The 18,707-nt window shown below is 43.5% G+C and overlaps 2 protein-coding genes across 2 annotated transcripts in view; one reads left to right on the top strand and one right to left on the bottom strand.

The window, feature by feature from the left end:
• The first annotated feature begins 5,784 nt into the window (after positions 1–5,784).
• On the top strand, positions 5,785–7,959 carry rasl11b (RAS like family 11 member B). The gene is made up of 4 exons (XM_005809940.2): positions 5,785–6,042; positions 6,147–6,203; positions 6,288–6,364; positions 6,849–7,959. The coding sequence occupies exons 1-4, from the start codon at positions 5,928–5,930 to the stop codon at positions 7,332–7,334; spliced, it is 735 nt and encodes a 244-aa protein (XP_005809997.1). The 5' UTR covers positions 5,785–5,927; the 3' UTR covers positions 7,335–7,959.
• A 36-nt stretch (positions 7,960–7,995) lies between these two features.
• scfd2 (sec1 family domain containing 2) overlaps positions 7,996–18,707 on the bottom strand; it is a 133,068-nt gene continuing 122,356 nt past the window's right edge. The window contains exons 7-9 of the mRNA XM_023339761.1: positions 18,567–18,701; positions 13,687–13,806; positions 7,996–9,632 (exon numbers count right to left, since the gene is read on the bottom strand). Coding sequence (XP_023195529.1) covers positions 9,540–9,632; positions 13,687–13,806; positions 18,567–18,701 — 348 coding nt within the window. The 3' untranslated portion in view covers positions 7,996–9,539. The remainder of the gene's footprint in view (positions 9,633–13,686; positions 13,807–18,566; positions 18,702–18,707) is intronic.

Here is an 18,707-nt window from a genome sequence, read left to right as displayed (position 1 = left end):
TCAACCCACCATCTGAAGATTTGCAAGAACAGCATTAGTCGCAGAGGCGGCCAGAAAGCCCGTGGTATCTCTGTTGGGAAAATTTGGTGACAGGACAACTGTTGGTGGACCCTCACGTCCTCTAGTGGAGGAAAGCAGCAAGGTCTGCACGAAAACGACGTCACAGGGCCGTGACGTGCAGCCCCTCATTGTGAACTCTCGATGAGGGGCTGCTCGATTTACAAATAAAAATCTGAAATGTGTGGCATGTTTTTGTACTTAGCGCTTCCCTGTAATCTGGAAGTCCTGAATAAAACCTAGGGATAATAGCGCGCTTGAAAAACCACAAAATTACTAAAAAGAGCTCATCATTTCATCTCAAGATAAATGCAGGTGGTCGGTAAAGGCCTCAGAGGTTTGTTAGAGAATATTAGAGAACAAGTACATGGAGACCAAGGACAAAAAAAATCGTGTGGAAATTTGAGCACTTTTCAAGTTATCATCCCAAAGCAAACATTAAACATGGTGATGATGGCAGCAACAACACAACACGGGCGAGGGAACGCTAAAGGAGTGCGACTCGCTTTGCAAGGTTCTGTATATCTTGGATTTGTAAACATGATCCGATTAAAGTCAGGGGTTGTGCACGAAAAAGAAAAAGAAAAAGTGAATCACTCTTGCCTGTCCTCATCGTGTTGCAATGCGTCTTCTGCAGCTACGGCTGCGGCATAATTGTGTTTACGTTTGGAAAACACGCCAAACGTGCAGTCACAAAGTGCAAGTTTTAAGTCTGGGTCCATCAAACGAAAACAGAAGGAAAAAAAAATCCCTGAATCAGCAACAACAGGATAATCCCGGAGTTTAAGGTCTTACTTTAAATAGACATGGCAACAGTCACGTGAGCGGCAGACCAAAACATGCTTATCCTACGTTATTATTGCAAAACCCGACGCTGCTTCTCGCTCTCTTCTGAACGCACGGACTCAACATGTCAGCACGGACGCAGCGTGGGGACCCGCGTGTGAACGCTGCAGTCAACAGAAGCGAGAAGAACCCAAATATCTAGTGTGATGGGAGGGACAGGCTATGGAATGTAAACATCTCTAAAGCCGCATAACGGTTTAAATATTTCCAATTGACTCGTTTAAGTGGGGTAAACAACAAACTCCAGTCATAAAGCTTGGAGGTGGCATTCCATCAGAGGGAGGAGGGTGTGTGATCTGAATGAAATTTGGGGAAAGGGGGGACCATTGTCATTCAAAACCCGCACCGCAGCACACACAAGCAGCAAAAACCACTGCGGCCGTCCCCCTAGTGCTGTGACCATTCAGAGGCATGCAAATGCTCGGGCACGCTGGAAGGTTTACATTTCAATGAGACAAAAACAACCTCTCTTCCTTTGTGTGGGTCCGAGCTGCTTGTGCTGGCAGGCCAATTCCATTTCCATTTGGCCAGTGGAGATGCAAACGTGCCATGTATGTAAACATGTTAGAGGTGGGTTGCTCCATGAGAACAGATGTGTGGATATCTGCAGCAGAGTCAGGAAGGAAAACAGGATTAACCACAAACCAGATGCTTTTTTTTTTTTTTTTCCCAATTGTCCGCGTCTTTGAGGTAATCAAAATGTAATAGCAAGGCTCTGTGAAAATAGCCGGATCCAAATAATCACCTTTGCTGACAAAGATTAAAGGCAGGGAGGACGATGATAAGAATCTGATGAACACATGACTGTTGCTCATGTTGTTTACCCCGGGGAAGTCTTTAAGCTGCCCCGTGCTTCACTGATGTCCCAAATGACCCTCTTGTTGCAGGTTTAAGCCTTTGGGGCAAGTGGTGACTGCATGCTTTATTTTCAGCTACACTGCAGAAGATGAGGCCAGCCCAGGGAACCTGTCCTCACTCACATTTAAAAAAAAAAAAGCCCAGCGCTGGACGGTGAATGTCACTATGTTTCTGTTCCATTTGTATGACTTGCAAAGCTTATGACATTTGATCATTTTCGGCATTAAAAGCCTGTTTTATACTTAACCAAATCTTGTTATTTCTCAAGGTCATTTACACTGAGGGGTTTTGGAACTGGTAAATGAACCTGGGTGCTGCACAGAAGGGAAAATGGCTGAACTACAACACTAAAAATGCTACATTTTTATCCACTTTGAGGCTGAGCTTCACAACCCTCTTTGGGCAATTTGCTGGGAAAATTTCACTACAAATCTATTAAAGATAGAGCAGTTTTAAGTGGGGAACAGAGGACAGACAATTGACATGATGGATGGACTGGGCTTGACGGATTGTAGGGAGGGCCATAGATAGGTTGGTAGGTAGGTAAAATGGTTGGACGGTATGGAGGATGTAAAGGTGGGTCGGTAGATAGGTGAAATGAAGTCTGAGAAATAAAAACCTGTACAATCCTGGAAAACAGTGACAGTATTCTGTTAAAATTCCAGCTAAAGAAAGATCCTGAACCATGACTTGCCACCCCTGTGTAAGTCGCAACCCTCCCTAGTTTCTGCTGCAATGACATTCTGCTGTAGGGGTCATTGCTCAAAGACATGACAGTGATCCTTGCAGTCGTATCTCACTGCCAGTGGAGGCCACACCAGCCTGAAGGCACAGCCTTGTGGAAGAGTGGGAGTTTACAGGACCCACTATCCTGTTTGTCAGACATTAGACATGTGTCACCAAATTGGTTGTTTGAGTCACTGTGTTGACCAGCAACTCCTCTGACCTCCGTGTGTGAGTAAGTCTGCTGCCCTCCATGAAGATACCTCCTTCCCCTTGATGATCTGCCATCATTAGCCTTCTCACCCGGCTGCAAGAGGAGGGAATGATCGTAGTGCCTTTAATCTTTCTGTCACAAAAATGCTGAAGCTGTGACACCCTCATTCACATCAGTCATTCGACAACAGAGGCCCGATCCTGCCTTGTGCTGTGGGCGAACCGCAGGGAATCCAGCGTGTCATCAAATGCAAGAATGTGTTTATTCGCCATTAACAAGAGAGCAGGCCTCACCGCCACAGAACCGCCGGGGTGGAGCTGGCGGTGATGTGGTCAGAGGGATATCTGCGTGGGTGCACCACCCTGCAGCCATGGCTTCTCCTGAACACTGGGCGCTAATTTCATATTTCAGCACCGCCGCCTGTCATCAGCGCCCTTATCAAAAACACATACCAGACAGTAATCACAGGAGGACTGGATGCCAAAATACCTCAGAGCGCAAATGAAAGACCTGAAGGAAGTAGAAGGGGGGAGACTTTGGGGGACACTGTGGCAAAGGAGGAAAAAGAAAGTGGGAGAAAACAAGTATTTGTCTGGCAAAACACAGAAATGATAAGCTTATGGAAAGACAACATTGCTCCCGAATTGCCTCTCAAATCTTATTTTTTTAATGCCAGGCAACATAATTGTTTGCATGACTTCTCTTAAGGTATTGCTGTTTGTGTTGCATGCAGCTTGCTGGGGCAACATCAGCAGTCTTCAACCCCCTGTGAGGACAAATCAAGGGGCATGCCCGAACAAGTCACCTGCTGACACCCAGCACTGAAAAACTGAATTCAAAAGGCTGGATCAGGAGGAAAACGCGTGTGCCTACAATGGTGACACAAACGATATTCAACGTTAGAGCTAGACTATAAAACTATTTGCTGAATTTTAGGGATACAAACAATAATTGTGGCCATATCTGAAATTTATACCTGCTGTTGATGGAGCTAAAAGATCGCATGAAGATTTTAGCTTAACCTGCCGGTGGGGGAATCGAAAACCTAAGCACTTCCATGTGGCGGTAGCAAAAACACTCTTTGGTGTCGATGTTTGTACTGAGGGAAGACAACTCAGAAGGTGGCTACTTTTTAGTATCAGTGAAGTATGAAAGTTGTTCAGTTTTATCCTTTTGACCTTTCACCGTGAATCTTGGAAAAGTCAGAGCTGATTGAAGGTTCACCTTCTCCCAAACTGTGACACAAGCAACAGGATTTGGTGTCGACTATAAAATACATAAGAACGAACGAGCTCCCGAAAAATGAGATGTTGGATCACATTGGTGAATACTCCATCATGAAAAGAGAACGGTGCAGTGCAGAACATTTTTCAAAGCTTTCACTTTGAGATGAAACAAGCACTACTGTCGTAGCTTCAACCAGTTTTCTCACACACTACGTGATGTCACCTTTGTTGCTGACAGAAACATTTAATAAGTCACATCTGGAAAGGTAGATAGAAATGATGTTGAATGTGGTTCTTACATCTTCTTGTCCGTCTCGACTGTTTCTAGCATTTCCTGGTAAGCTAACTTTAGCTGCAGTAAAGCAGCTTCTTTTGGCAGCTAATCATAAATAATCATCAAGCTCAATTTTTCCAGTAAAGTTGTTTGGAGCTTATTAGAGAAACAAATCCCTTTTTGTACTGTTTCAAAAACACTTGGACACATCCCTGTGAATACACATATCAGACACACATATCAGAACATAACTGTTCGCCTGTTCCTATAATCAAATAAAACTTTTGACTTCATCTGGTCCGAAGTTAAACAAGATTCCCCCTGCTCTAGTGACCTTCATTCGGAGCAATCGGGTAGGAAACGAGGAGAAAAAGAAGCGAGGAAAGACGCGCAGAAAAGATCCCAGGGTTGGGAATTGAACCACAGACAGTCGAGGATTCATCTGTGCCAGGCACCGCCCTGAGCGGAAGAATGTTTAGTTTAAAGCGGCCGCTGAAAGCATCGCAGGTATTGTGTTCAATTCATTTTCTCAAGCAAAAGTGAACAGAGAAGGAGTACGCTCATCTGGCTTGTGCTTGGGCTTCGACAGCTTCTGGAAAAGATGAACAGCCTTGTTATATCAGCAGATCAAACCTGATTTAAGATTTTAAAAACAAGTAATGTAGCTAATTGTTTCTTCGATCAGTAACGGTTTGGTGTATTCGGCTGCTGCTGCTACTGATTGGGAGATTTTGGAGAAGGGAACAGTGGCTGAGTTTTAGATCTTCGCTGAGGTGGATAGGATCGGCTTCACATGTAAGCATCAGCCGATCTCCGCAAAATTAAGGAAATCGGCCCTGACAAATCGGTGCACCCCTACTTTCAACTACTTCAACGCATATTTTTTTTTTAAAAATAAACCAGGTCAATATACAATATTCCTACTTCTGTTCTTTCTTCATAACGATATAAAATAAGGCTGTTAAATATGCTGGTGTATTTGTAATCAGACTCAATTTCTTATCGTCATTCTCTCAGTTCTTAAAAGACGAAGGTGTGACTATGATTAGGTTACCTGGTTAAAGTTTAAAATCGACAGTCTGCTGTCTTCTAATGTGATAGATCCGTGAGAGACGATTTGTTTACACGAAAGCTGAGACGAACCAAGTTCATGTTAAAGGAATAATGTGAATATTTTAGTTGACCTGAATCAGCAGGTCGAAACTTTGCAAGAAAAGGAAGGTTTTGTAATCGGCCACAAATTTCTGATCAGTGCATCTCTTGGCTGATAGGATCTGAAACATGTTTGTCCTCAGAGGCAGTGTATTTCCACGAGAGGTCACATCACTGCACACGAGAAAAAAACACCAGCTATCCCACCCGGCTGCGGCAGGTTTTTTTTTTTTTTTTTTTTTCCAAAAGAAAGCTTGTTTTGTTGGCTCCCACCACCTGTTGCAGGAGCAGCTCTCCCTCAGAAACAGACTTGTTGTGCATCCACGTGTGGGCGGGGAAAGCACGAGCACACGGGGGATGGGGAGCAGCCAATCAGAAGCGAGCGGCAGCGGGGAGCCTTAAAAGCAGCGAGCGGCTCCTCCGCAGCCGCAGTCGAGCTTCGGGAGTCACTCCGTCTCCTCAGCAGGGACACTGGACCTACTAAACGAGTTTGAACCTAGTTTATGTATTTATTTATTTTTTTGATATTCCCCCCACCACCTTCATTCTTGTCGGAATTTAACCACCGGGAAGAACAATGCGGCTCATTCAGAACATGTCGACCATTGCGGAGTGTACCGCGCCTGAATACGCCTTCCCGAACCGGGTCATTAAAATAGCTGTTATCGGAGGCAGCGGAGTGGGGAAGACAGGTAAGATGGTCAATAAAGCGCATGCGCAGCAATAGTGTAGGAGTTTATAGTAGTAATGAATTCAAGTCTAATATTTTTTTTCGTCACTTTTGTTTTGTTTATAGCGCTCGTGGTGAGATTCCTAACGAGGCGGTTCATCGGAGACTATGAGCGAAATGCAGGTAAGCTAAAAAAAAAAAACTGTTTTAGAAAATAAATGGGGAAAAACTTCCCAAACTAATTTTCACCTTTTTTGTGTGTGGCAGGTAATCTGTACTCCAGAGAAGTCCAGGTGGATGGAGATCAGGTGACCATCCAGGTCCAGGACACTCCAGGTGCAGAGGTGGGTCCTCGCGCACAAACACAGCTCTGATATGTCGGTACTTTAAAAGATGAGGCCGTCTGTGGCTGGAAACATACAGCCATCCGTAAATGATGCTAAGAGTAAAACCGTCATGAAAAATATTCAAACTACCACAAGAAGAAATGAGACATTAATCATCTAAATCTGATTTTAAAAAGATGGCAGTTCACTTCCTGGATGTTAGTTTGTACTGGGGTACAGTTCTTTAACCAAACATGCTGCAGATTTCAAGCCCCTCATTTTGGGCTGTGTAATCTACCATTTAGGGTAATGGCTGACTGGAGCGGCTGTAAATGATACCCTGATCCAAATCCAGCAGTTTCCTCAGGAGAGAGGCGGTCATCCACACCTCTCTCCTGTGCAGCAGGACTCAGCATTCCTGTCATTACAGAAGTTGAGAACTTTTGACCCCCCCCAGAGGAAGGTGTGATCTAATCATTTTGTCTTCCCTTTTTGTTCTCAGATGACTGATAACGGTATCAGTCTCCCCGACCACGTGAGCTGCTCCATCCAGTGGGCAGACGCCGTGGTGCTGGTGTACTCGGTGACCGACCGGCGCAGCTTTGAGCTGATCGACCAGCTGCACCAGCTGGCGGTCCGTAGCGGTGGTGCCGGCGCGCCCCCGGTGATCCTGCTCGCCAACAAGGCCGACCTGCTGCATCTGAGGCGCGTCGACTCCCAGCAGGGCCCCTTGCTGGCGGGGACGCTGGGCTGCTCCTTCTACGAGGTCTCCGCCAGCGAGGACTACAGCCAGGTGCACGACGCCTTCCACAGACTGTGCTGCCAGCTCGCCAAGCAGCCGCCGCCGCCGCCGCCGGCCGCCAGCGGCGCCACGGAGAAGAGGCGCTCGCCCCTCATCCCCCGGCCAAAGTCCCCCAACATGCAAGATCTGAAGAGGCGTTTCAAACAGGCGCTGTCTGCCAAAGTCAGGACTGTGACCTCGGTGTGAGGAGAACTGTGAGCCGATTGAAGAAAACAGGAGGTGAACTCTCCTTTCTTAAAGTTCTGAGTCAGTCCGACTGAAAGAGGCAGGCTGGGGAGATGAACGGGTAAAATTAAAAAAAAAGAGGCGCTCCCCTCTTGAAGAAGAGCGCTCTGGTGTCAGATGGCAGGGAGGAAGTTTATCTGCTTAGGAAGAGATGCGCGAGGACACGAGGGGGATGGAGGGGGAACGGCGGCTTCTACCAGACTTTGCGAGTCGGTTGAACTCAAAAGTGTAAATCCAGCTTCTCCTGGCAACAGCTGAAGGACGGCTTATTTTTAGCTGAGCCCATTGTGGCAGAGTTTTATTTATTTATTTTTTTTCCCTATTCACTGCCTCTACACGGCACTGGTCCCATTCAGAAAGGACTCTGAGGAGCAGGGTGCATGCTCAGTCTGTAACGTCAACATCTGCAGTTCATGTGCTTGTTGTTCAGCTTTATGGATCATCACTGCAGTGGGAGGTTTGAAGTGTTGCAGCAGACACAGGATGTAGCACTGATGCACTTTATATTAACCCCCCCCACCCCCAAAAAAAGACCAGTCCAAAGGACCTGTTTATTTATTTGTTACACTTTGTCCACAATAAAATGTTAAAATGAGATGTGTGTTCATGTTTCACTTTTTTCTTTTTTTTTTGCCATGAAGGGGAAAGAAAAAAAAAAAAGCGTGTCTGGCTCATGAATATGAATAGAGCAGCTCTTCTGAAAGGCCTTGATGACATGCAGCTATGAATCAGACAATAGAGCGATGACTGTACACTGCCTCTTGATGTGACTGCAGTATACATATATACTCTGTATATATATATATATATATATATATATATGTATAAATAAAAATGGGGTAACCCACGGATACACCAAATTAAACTTTGGCTTCTCATGCACATTTTAATGCCTTCTTTTATCTTTAAATGTGCCTGTGCTTTACTGTTACAGATAATCTCTAGTCCCAGAAGATGAACTTCCAACAACAGGACCTTTTCATGTGTTGATTTCACTGTCTGTACTTTAATATTTAGTCAAAACTCTGAGATTTTGTGAGAGGCATGGCTAAGAAAGAATCGCACTATAACATACTGCTACGAGCTAAAGGTATGAGGAAAAATGGCCAAAATCCAGGGATACAGAGTCTAACCAAAGTGCAGCAGAAGCGGTGTAAAATAAAAAAAAAATAAATGGAGCCTAAGGTAAAATTTGATACGAGTCATATTTCACAAAAACCTTTAGGGGTTTTTTTTGTTTGAGCTCCAACAAAAACTCCAACTGATAAAGTTAAAACTTTAATCATTTTAGATATGTTCTATTTTTTCCCCAAGCATAGAAACTTCTCCAATTGTCTTTTTATACATTTTACTTTGGCTTCTTTTCAATGAATTTACAGGACCTTTAATAAATGGATTAAAGTCTAGTTAATCCTTTAAAGTGTGGCTTTAAACTGAACGAAGAAGCAAAGATAGAGAAGATGATTTGTTTTTTTTCATGGCACTTTCCACAGAAACTCACTAGAAACAACCTTGACTTCTCCCTTCAGATGGTTAATCAAGAAATTCTTGTCCGAATCTGTTGAAACGTACCAGAGTAAACCAGAAAGCCTCCTCTTGTTATGTGCAGGTGTGGAGGTGGGTGAAACGATTGAGCTTTAGCTGAGGTCAGCCCGGCCAGAGAGAATAAAACCAACGAAGAAGAGAATCCACAGTGTAGGTGTGAGCAAATATCAGTGTCAAGTCATTTGTTTAACGTCGTGCTTTTGTTTTTTTTTTTACATGACGTGACGAGGCGATGATGCTGACGGAGCGCCTGTTCTAGCTGCGGCACAGCGTCACTTTTCCCACATTCACAACAAACACACCGCAAACGTCTGAGGTTCATTTTCAGTGAATGCGAACCAAAAAGCAGCAGCACATCTTGCAGCTGTCTGGAAGGTGAACGTCTTTATTGTCAGATTTAATATACTGATGTGTTTGAGTCATAAAACACAGCTAGGTTTTTTTCTTTTATTTATTTTTTTAATCGCTTGTGTTCAGGGATTTGTTTGCTGACGTACAGAGCAGGAATGTTTTTTAGTTTTTTTTAAAATCCCTCAGCATTTGTATAAAATCGAACTACTTGAGCTCGACACCTGATTGTCCAAGCGTACGCCGGTAAGGTTCGTTCCTCGCGCCGGCCTTTCAGAAACCGACATCTGGCCGCAGTCTCTGGGTGCTGAAGAGCAGCTCGGGGATATCCGCCGGTCTTAGTAAGCGGGTGGAGAGAACCAGTACCTGGAATGGAGCAGAAAAAAAAAAAAAGCCATCGTTGAGGTTAAAACACGCCGACGCTTGTAACTCAACACTTACCGTTTAACGAATGAAGGCGGTGACCATCAACGGGAACCAAAACTGGCTTGGTTTTTTTTAAACAAGTGTTTGAATTTGTGTGCAGTTCATCTTGTTTACTTTTTAGGTCTAAAAGTAATTTGTTAGTAGGTGACATGAGATTATTATTTTTTTTTATCAAAGTTCGGGACAGAAACCTCACACCATGGCGTCCGCAGATAAACGTAAAGTCGAACAGGAAGCTTATTCCGACTTTCACATGCGATGAAGGACGTGTGAAAGAAGCTTTAGGATTCATGGAAACCGCCTGCAACTCAAGCTGGGCAGTTTTTTAATGTTTTAATTTCAATGTAAAGAAGCAAACCGCTCACACTGACCTTTAACAGTCACATGTCGACACTGCAGGGGGTCGAGGGGCTCACACTCAAAACAGAGGCGCTAACAACACGAAGAAAAAAAACACTGAAAGCTCGGCGACCGCTGAATAAACAAGAGAGGTCATTTCAGTGCAAGGTAAAGTTTTATTTATTCACTTTGTAACTAAAAGAGCTTTTTCACAGGACGCAGATTTGTAGTTAGCGAATCACAACCTTGATGTATATGCAAACAATTTTCTGTCTCTCTGTGTCCAAAGTCAATCAGGGATTTCATTGGAGCAGTCTGGTCGCACGGGATTTGCAATTATACAAATTCCTCTTCGTAACTTGTTCTGTGGATATTGAGATTAAGGAAAGCTGGAATTCATCATGCAAAAAAGAAAAGCATATCATCTGCATAAGGCAGAAGCCTTGGCCCTGACTGTGTGAACACGGCCTAAGAAGGCAAGAAGCTCTTCACCCGATAACTAAAAACAGTTCCTCTTTGGCTCATGCAATATAAGGAAAGCAGAGAATCTAAAATATGAGGCCTATTCTGGGTTTGTGTAACCCAGTTTAATCTTCACCGGTAAAACTCTGTATCTGGTGCTGTGGAGTCAGAGTTTATTTTGACGCAGAGCAGCCAATCGGGTGTAGGTAACGCAGAAGGCTGCAGCGTCTTCTGCTTTACCTACACAGTTGTTGGGGTGTGTGTGCGTGTGTGTACACACACTCTCCTGGTCCTGTATAGTTAGGATGAGGACGGGCGGGGCTCTCCTTACACAACACAGCAGCTCTGTTTCTCCTCAGCAGTGATGCTTTAACTGCGGGTCAGCACCCCAAAAATTGGTGCTTATGGCAGAAGCGAGGAACGTTTGCAGAAGCAAAAAAAAAAAAAACAGAAACTGGAACATCTGGCCAGTAGACACCAGCCACCGTGCGTACATGTGTTTACATGTAGGCGGCGTGTTACACATGGATCTGGTAGGGTGCGGTGTGTGTGTGTGTGTGTGGCCCCAGCAGGTTATTGTATAATCTCATCTTTATTCACTTCTCTTGATTACAACATGGACGGCTTTGATCGTTGTCCAGCCTTTCATCACCTCTGGACTAATTCTCAAAGCCTTTTTATTATGAAAACCCCCACATTACCCAGCTTGATTTCCCTTTTTTTTACCCCCCTCCTTTCTTACAGTTCTCTCAAGCAGACAAACTGCATTTAGCTGCATGTTCTGTGAGTCAGTGTGGACTGCATATGTATTAGGCACTTAGATCGCCCAGAGCAAACAGGCAGGCGTGTGACGACTGCATCAACACATGGGCAGATCAGGCCTTCACACCTGATCTCAGGCCACCTGTGTACTTAGGTCAGCACTTATGAGCGATTGTGCAGTCGGGTTCTTTGCCTTCAATCTTCAAGGCTAAAGCGATGATTCATCTGAGCCTCGACTGAATAGGAATAACACCGATTACTGCCGTTGCGGGGCGAAATGGAGCAATCCTCACCTTTAGAGAACGTCCAGTCGGTCATTAAATCTTGTTAAAGAAATAAATTATATTCAAAACCGCTTTGCCTTTGACAAATCTTTGCAAAAATTGGAACAAACCGCATGTTTGGCTTTCTTTTTCTAGAAAAATAAGAAATATTACAGAGCTCCATATGATTAGGTGTATTTTCTGATTCTCAACACATTCTACATGCCGTTTTCTATCCCCACACCTTCTGGTATATTTGTCCATCCTGAAGTCTTTGCACATTAGAACATGTACGATTAAAATATCAATATTATCTGAAAACGAACCAATAATGCCACCAATCCAGTGTAATAACAGAGATATCCATACTTTTTGGGGCCTGGTATGTGTGTAAAAGATTCATATACTTATAAGCAAATGATAATTTCTTTACTAATCAGTGGTATTAGAACAGTTCCAGTAAAAGGGTAAGAACATTGCCGGTGAGCTACAGGAAAGAGTAACATGGAGGATTCATCAAGTCACCATGACAACCATAAGTCTTCATCTCCACGAAGGCAAAAAGTATTGTCTCTCCTTCCATCACAAATGTAAACACACTAAACTCCACTGGGCCTTTGGTCATTGGAGATTCTCAAAGCATCCAAAAGTACACTCTCCAGGCGCGTCGACCCTACATGATCATTCCCAGAATGAAGTACGGTGGAGGATGTGTCAGGCTGTGGGCCTGTTTCCCCTCCAAAAGTTCTAGGAACCTTGTTAAAGTGCACAGCATCAGAAACTCTCTGAAAAACCAGCACTTTTTCCAATAATAATAAAAAAGGTTAACATCTGACAAATGTGGCCCATCAACGGGTGCTACAGCAAGGTAATAACTAACCCAGAACATTTGACTTGGGCACAAAGATCAACAGTTTTCCATGGTTGTCTCTGTTCCCAGTTAGAACAGGCTAACTCCGGGTTTCAGCAAGTCCAATTTGAGACTTTTAAGACCTTTTTTATTGCCACTTTGGGTGAAATGTAATACCATAGCTGTAAATACAGGGAACAGCTGGGGGATCCTGCTGCATATGGCTCTGCTACAGCCTTACCATGCGTGATGCAAAGAGTAAAAGTCTGAATCCGCAGAATACACCGGGGCTCAGCAACAGAAGTGAGCCAGCGGCGAAAACAAATGCGGCGCAGGCGACCAGCGATGAATTTGCACTTATCCGTAATAGCTAGCTAGCAAAGGTTTATTAGCGGCAAGTTACTGGTAGCGTCGATCGCCTGGAGCCACTTACTGCGATGAAGATGTCTGCATGCGACTCAAACATATGCCTGACAGAAAAGTCCCGTGGAAAATAGAACTACGGTACATAGAATATACAAGATTAAATAGTCATGTGATGACAAAATAAAATAAAAAACCCTGTGATTAATGTATTGAAGATAAACATATTTTAAAAAAGAATTTAAGACACTTTAAGGCTTTGCATGCATTTAAGACTTTTTACGGATGCCCTGTGAGAAAAGGTGAACTGAAGAGAAGGGAGAACAACTCTGGACAATCTTGAGAGATTAAAGTGGTAAAAGATCTCTCTGTGTTCGCTCCAACCTCATAAAACGTTTTGCTATGAGGCCATTTTATTTATTTAGCACATTTTCAGCAACGAGGCAGTTCAGAGTGCTTCACGTGAAGGACATACAAACAAAGCAACAAACCAAAAGAAAGATAAAAAGGTAAATGTATAGAACTACATATTGGTTCCCCATGTTTAATAAGAATAAGTCGTCTGTAATTTATAAACTAGCCGGGGTTTCTCTGGGATCTGATAAAACTAGTTGTTGGTTCTCCATGTTTGATTCTAGAAAGTAGACATTTGTTGTAGATTTGTACATTTCTCTAGAAATAAATAAAAAAGGTGTTGCACACAGTAATGAGATGATCATTACTGTGATCATCTCACAGTAATGAGAGATGATTCAGCATCTCTCATTAATAAGAGATGCTTATTAATGAGCATCTCTCATTAATAAGAGATGTTAATAAAAACAATTGTTTCTTAAATAATGTAATAGATGATAAAGTGGACACACACTGCTAAATGTTACGATGTCACCGACTTATGGACAAAAGGGCTTCCACCAGGAACTTGACGTTACTCCACACCTGTGGCCTCACTGACCTGTGTTCTTGGTTTGAGCGCGGCGACGGCGTCCTTGACGAGGCGGAGCTCCGACGGCGTGACTCCACCGACCAGGAAGAGGAAGAGCAGAGGGTTGTCTCTGGGACGCGGACGGCTCACCTGGAAATCAGGACAGCTCTTTTTGAAGTCGCTGACTCAGGTTCCTATTTTAGACCCACTTTTATTTGGTAAACATCCTCGCCTGCTTTTAGGAACCCTTTCATACATTTCCCACGCAGGTCGCCGTGTTTGCTGCTCTGTCTGTGCGGCTGCTAGGGGAAACGGCCCAGCTGGGCGCCTGTGATACGGTCGTAACCGTGACTGTATGCTCTGCTTTCTGTGTGGCTGCAGACAAAGCTCACCACACTCACACACACACACACACACCGGTGTCATGATGGTTGACACGTGGGAATGAAGGCAGGTGTGAGCACCTGCTTATACACACACACACACACACACACACACAAATGTCCCACCATCCTGTGGCAGAGGAAACTCCCACAGACCCTTTCCAAGAAGTCCTTTCGCAGCAAACCAGGTGTTTCTGGGAACCTTATTGGCTGCTGGGTCAGAAAGGTGCGGCGTGATTGGTTGGCTGGCGGCAGCCGGGACAAGCCTGCGAATGCTAACCGAGCAATCAGAGCTGCAGAGGGGGCGGCTCCGTGGCGAGGGTGGCTGAACACGTGAAGCGGCAGGCGGCTGGGCTGAGGAGTGTCATGGATGTGCTTAACGTGTTCCTCGGAAAAAACAAAAAAAAAACACACACACACACACAAAAAGAGGGTGTGAGCGAATATTATTTAGGCTTGTGTTGTTTTACAGTTCGACATCAAGCGCCACGCCAGCTCCATGTGAGATCACAACACCACCTGTGTGCATCCACAGACGCACAGTGTGAGCCATGTGTGCTGCCATGGGGCAAAGCAGAGGGAGGGACCGTGAGCAGAGGAAAAAAAAAAAACGTGTTTCATGGTCTTGTCCTTATTTACAAAATAATGTAAAGTTGGTACTTTTAATTGACTTTCAATGCAACTTTAAGAGCAACTTTGCATTAAACATGTCATTATTTACCGAATGACACGTCATGACGACAGTCATAGACATCCATAAAGACTCCTTCATGTTCCTTTATGTCATGTTCATTACGTGGCCATATCAGTCTTATGCACACCCCGTCAAATAAAGAGTTACCCTTACTTGATATTTTTGGTTAGAAAACCAGAATAACAGCGCTTCCAACTTTAAAACCCATTCATTTATTTGTGAGAATGGTGGTTGCGAGTATCATGGTTTGTGTCGCTTTGGAATTTTGTAAAAAGTATTCGGTCCAAGAAGCTAAAACACCACAACGGATTATTCTCCTAAATAAGGCTAAAAATGATGGAATATCTTCCACAAAACATGGAACTAACACATCAATTTAGCAGTATGGATTCACAAATTCACAGTATTTCTTTGTGTTCTGTCGACTTTAATCATTTTTCATGTCTTAATTTCTTTTTTCTCTGGAAATTCATGATATTAAATGCACTGGTTCTGCCTCATGAGAAAAAAAGAGAATCTATGCATGCCTCCAATTTTACACTGATAATCCAAGATTACACTAAAGCTAAAATTACATATGGGTGAAATTGTTATTAAAGTTGCATTTGTTTTGGATAATGGAATCAAATTAGATCAACTTCATTTAAAAGTTAAAAGTATCTAGAGTACAGCCTGCACTGGATTATCCAACAATACATTCAGATTGAATCCATTTATTCATGATCTTTGATATATTTATTTTAAACCTGATCTGACCGGATCTACAGATTAACTAAAACAAAAAACTCTAAAATTAATCTTTGATTTTTTTTTGTTGTTGTTGCAAATGTAAAAAAAAAATATCTTTGGACTCAGTGACTCAAAAAGCAGTGTTATGGAGAAAAATCAGAATTTTAATGTGGAAAAATCAAAAACAAAAAAAGAAATTCATCTACATATAAATAAACTGTTTCATCTCTTAGATGATGGAAAAGGGGAAAAAAAATCTGAAGATGCAAACATTATTCTATAAATAATGACAAGCAAAAGTCGAATACCACCTTCCTGCGTCCAAGTGGCTCAGTCAAAGCCCAGGGCCACAAGATCATCCAAACATCATCAGAAGCAACGTTTGGATTTTTTTTTTTCACCCAAAAAACCCCGACAGATTCTTTCTTCTTTAGCAGCAGACACCTCATGTTTGTGTGCTGCTGTTATCTTCTGGATCACAGCTCATCCACCTTTCACTGGTAGCTTCAGACGATCTCATCTGAGACCCAAACACGTCTAGCGGTTTCTCATCAATAACGCCGGTGTCCAAACAGTGCGTCGGGACTCATCTGACCTTTCGCCGAAGCCTTTAATGCTAAACACACGCCAGCCGAAGCGAAGCCGTAGGAGTCAGACTCCCGGACAGAGTGGGACTTTGTTTCAACAGAGACTAAACACGGCCCAGCAGACGCACAGGCAGCTGTGGTCGCAGACGCTGCGCAGGCCGTCGGCGGGGCTGGCGCTCAGACAGCTGCGTTCGCAGCGGATAAAAATAGAGATTTGTACGGCGGTGCTTTATTGCGTAAAGAGGGCGCGCGCCTCGAGTTCAGGTTTACGGCTCTGGTGGCTCTGAGTTGCCACTTTTCACGCCAAGTTTCCTAACAAGTGTGGAACTAGGCCACGGCTGTGCTCACTTGTGTAATTGTTAAGCCGAGGTTCTTTATTTTCTTTTATCCTCCACTACAATTAGGATCCAGAAGAAGGCCAGCCTTCGCCAGCGCCTCCATCTGTAGTTGGTTTCTTTTCTCCCACAGAGGTATCACATATTCACAATAACAGTGTGATATTTTCACAATAAAAAAAAAGGGAATAGAGTATTGAAAGGTTATGACATTGTCTTACTAGCTGAGTTTCTCACCCACGAAGCTTTTTTCACGTTAGAAATACAAACTGTATTGTATTTAATTGGGATTTAAATATGGCAGACTAGAGTGAAGCGGAAGGTTTTCAAAAGTTTTACATGCAGAAATCTGAAAAATGAATTCTTAAGGTGAGTAGTTTGTTTTGCTCAAGTGTCGCTACAGATTTCCAATTGGATTTTTCCGATTATTAGATTTATTTTTATGTTGCGGGAAGGTTGAACAGCCTCGCCATCGTCTCCACATGAGAACTCTGTCCCGGATGAAATACAGCGTCCCACAGTATGATGCCGACACCACCGTGTAGCGCTGTTTGGACGGCGTTTTCAGCGAAATGAAAGGCTTTCTGAAAAAACGTTCTGCACGCAGGTCAAAACGTTCGAGTTTGGTCAGAACAGAGCAATACGACAGTTTTTCGATTTTTATTTTAAAGATATGCAAAAACCATGCGTCTTTCTTCTTCCACTTGAAGCTTTTCTGCTGCTTTGTGTTAGTCCGTACCATAAAATCCACCCCCAAACATGAATTTTTTCTTTTTTACTTGTGACGTTCGGAACATGAAAAAGGTCAAGAGGCGTTGATACTTTTGTAAGTCACTGAATGTGGAGCAAACTCCCCCCGCCCACCACCCATTTGTAAATGGACCACAGACATTGACATGATCATCAGACTATTACTGGAGCTAAACAGGGGGCCATACAGGCCTTTAGACATGAATGTTCAGTAACCATTTCTGGCTTCTTCTCAGCTGGGAGGCCCTTCTGCTGCAGCGTTTTGAAAAGGAGCAGCTGGGGACTCCATGTGGAGACACGTGGCTGCTGGTCCAATAAAGTGTGATCTCGGTGAAAAGACCGGCCTGTATGGGGCTTTTCTCCTGAGTTAATGTAGAACGTGTCACGTTTTTTTTATAATACGTCCCATGGCAAGGGTTTAGTCCTGGACTTTGTTTTGTACAATGCATTCATGAACTCAACTCAGGTCATGTTCCCACAGTAAAGGAAGGAAGCCACTTTCTGGCCTATAGGAAGCACTTATCAAGGTGTGCTTTGACAAGAGGTTTCTGAAAGTTTTTTTTTCTCCCAGAACCTTTTTGAGAGAAAAAAAACTCGCCTGTTCTTTTTTTTTTTTTGCATTGTGGGTCTAAAGGCCGTGCCGTTAATGCAGAGCAGCATAAACGATCCGATCTGGGGATGCAGATTTCCACCCACTGGAATAGCAAGAGCTTAAATGTTGTGCTTGCAAATGAAACTCCAAAACTTTTGTTGCATAATTTAAGATTAATAGAAAATATTAACTGCAGGCGGCGGATAAACTGAGTGATGACGAAACAATTTGCTGAAAATATCACCACCTCTTTTTTTTTTTTTGCCAAAAGATGATATAGGAAAAAAAAAGAAGAAAAAAAACTTCTCTTTTGGAAAAGAAATGACTTTGGCCATTATTTTAGGAGGGTGACAATATTGAAGAAGTGAGAAATATTTAAGATTTTGTGGAGAATTTATACGTTCTCCATGCTGAGTTCTTGATGTATGAGGTTGAAGAAGCGAGTCAGTGAATTAAATTCACGAATTTCATTTATTAATACCAAAATCCAGCTGGTCCACTTCTCATGCTACCTTTAGGAGGTAGCAGGACAAAATGGCAACAAGCAACACGTGGCAACTTCCTTTGTTAGCCTCTGTTTAAGCTGCGCCCTAAAGAGGGCGTTCTCTAGTGTGTCATATCCTCTAAACTAGCTATGAGGGCATTTCCTTTAGCTTTAGCTTTGCTACTAGCTAAAAGAGATAGAAGGAAAACACAGAATTTATTCTCAACAATTTCTACCCACTTATTTGTAATTTCTGTGGTGAAAAGACATGATAGGAACCCCCCCCCCCCCCCAACCCTATAGTTCCTGAGAAGTTTTGTGCAACACAAAAAGACCTTCAAATTGCAGCGCCTAACCTTCATGAACATGCTGAATCCCGTCTTCAGCAGGTCCGTGAGCCCCCCTGACATGTGCTCGATGTCGGGGCATTCGGGTCGGTCGGGGTGGAAAACGTCCTCCAGGATTTGTCGCAGGAACGGGCGGTATGAGGCCTGCAA

This window comes from Xiphophorus maculatus, chromosome 9 (genome assembly GCF_002775205.1).
Source record: "Xiphophorus maculatus strain JP 163 A chromosome 9, X_maculatus-5.0-male, whole genome shotgun sequence".
NCBI lineage: Eukaryota > Metazoa > Chordata > Actinopteri > Cyprinodontiformes > Poeciliidae > Xiphophorus > Xiphophorus maculatus.
The sequence above is the reverse complement of the archived record's forward strand: the minus strand, read 5'-3'. Positions and strand labels throughout refer to the sequence as shown.

Coding starts and splice junctions, on each gene's coding strand:
- rasl11b (XM_005809940.2), top strand. CDS start 5,928: ATGCGGCTCATTCAGAACATGTCGACCATTGCGGAGTGTACCGCGCCT. Junction 6,204..6,287: donor AGACTATGAGCGAAATGCAG/GTAAGCTAAAAA, acceptor TGTGTGTGGCAG/GTAATCTGTACTCCAGAGAA. Junction 6,365..6,848: donor AGGACACTCCAGGTGCAGAG/GTGGGTCCTCGC, acceptor TTTTGTTCTCAG/ATGACTGATAACGGTATCAG.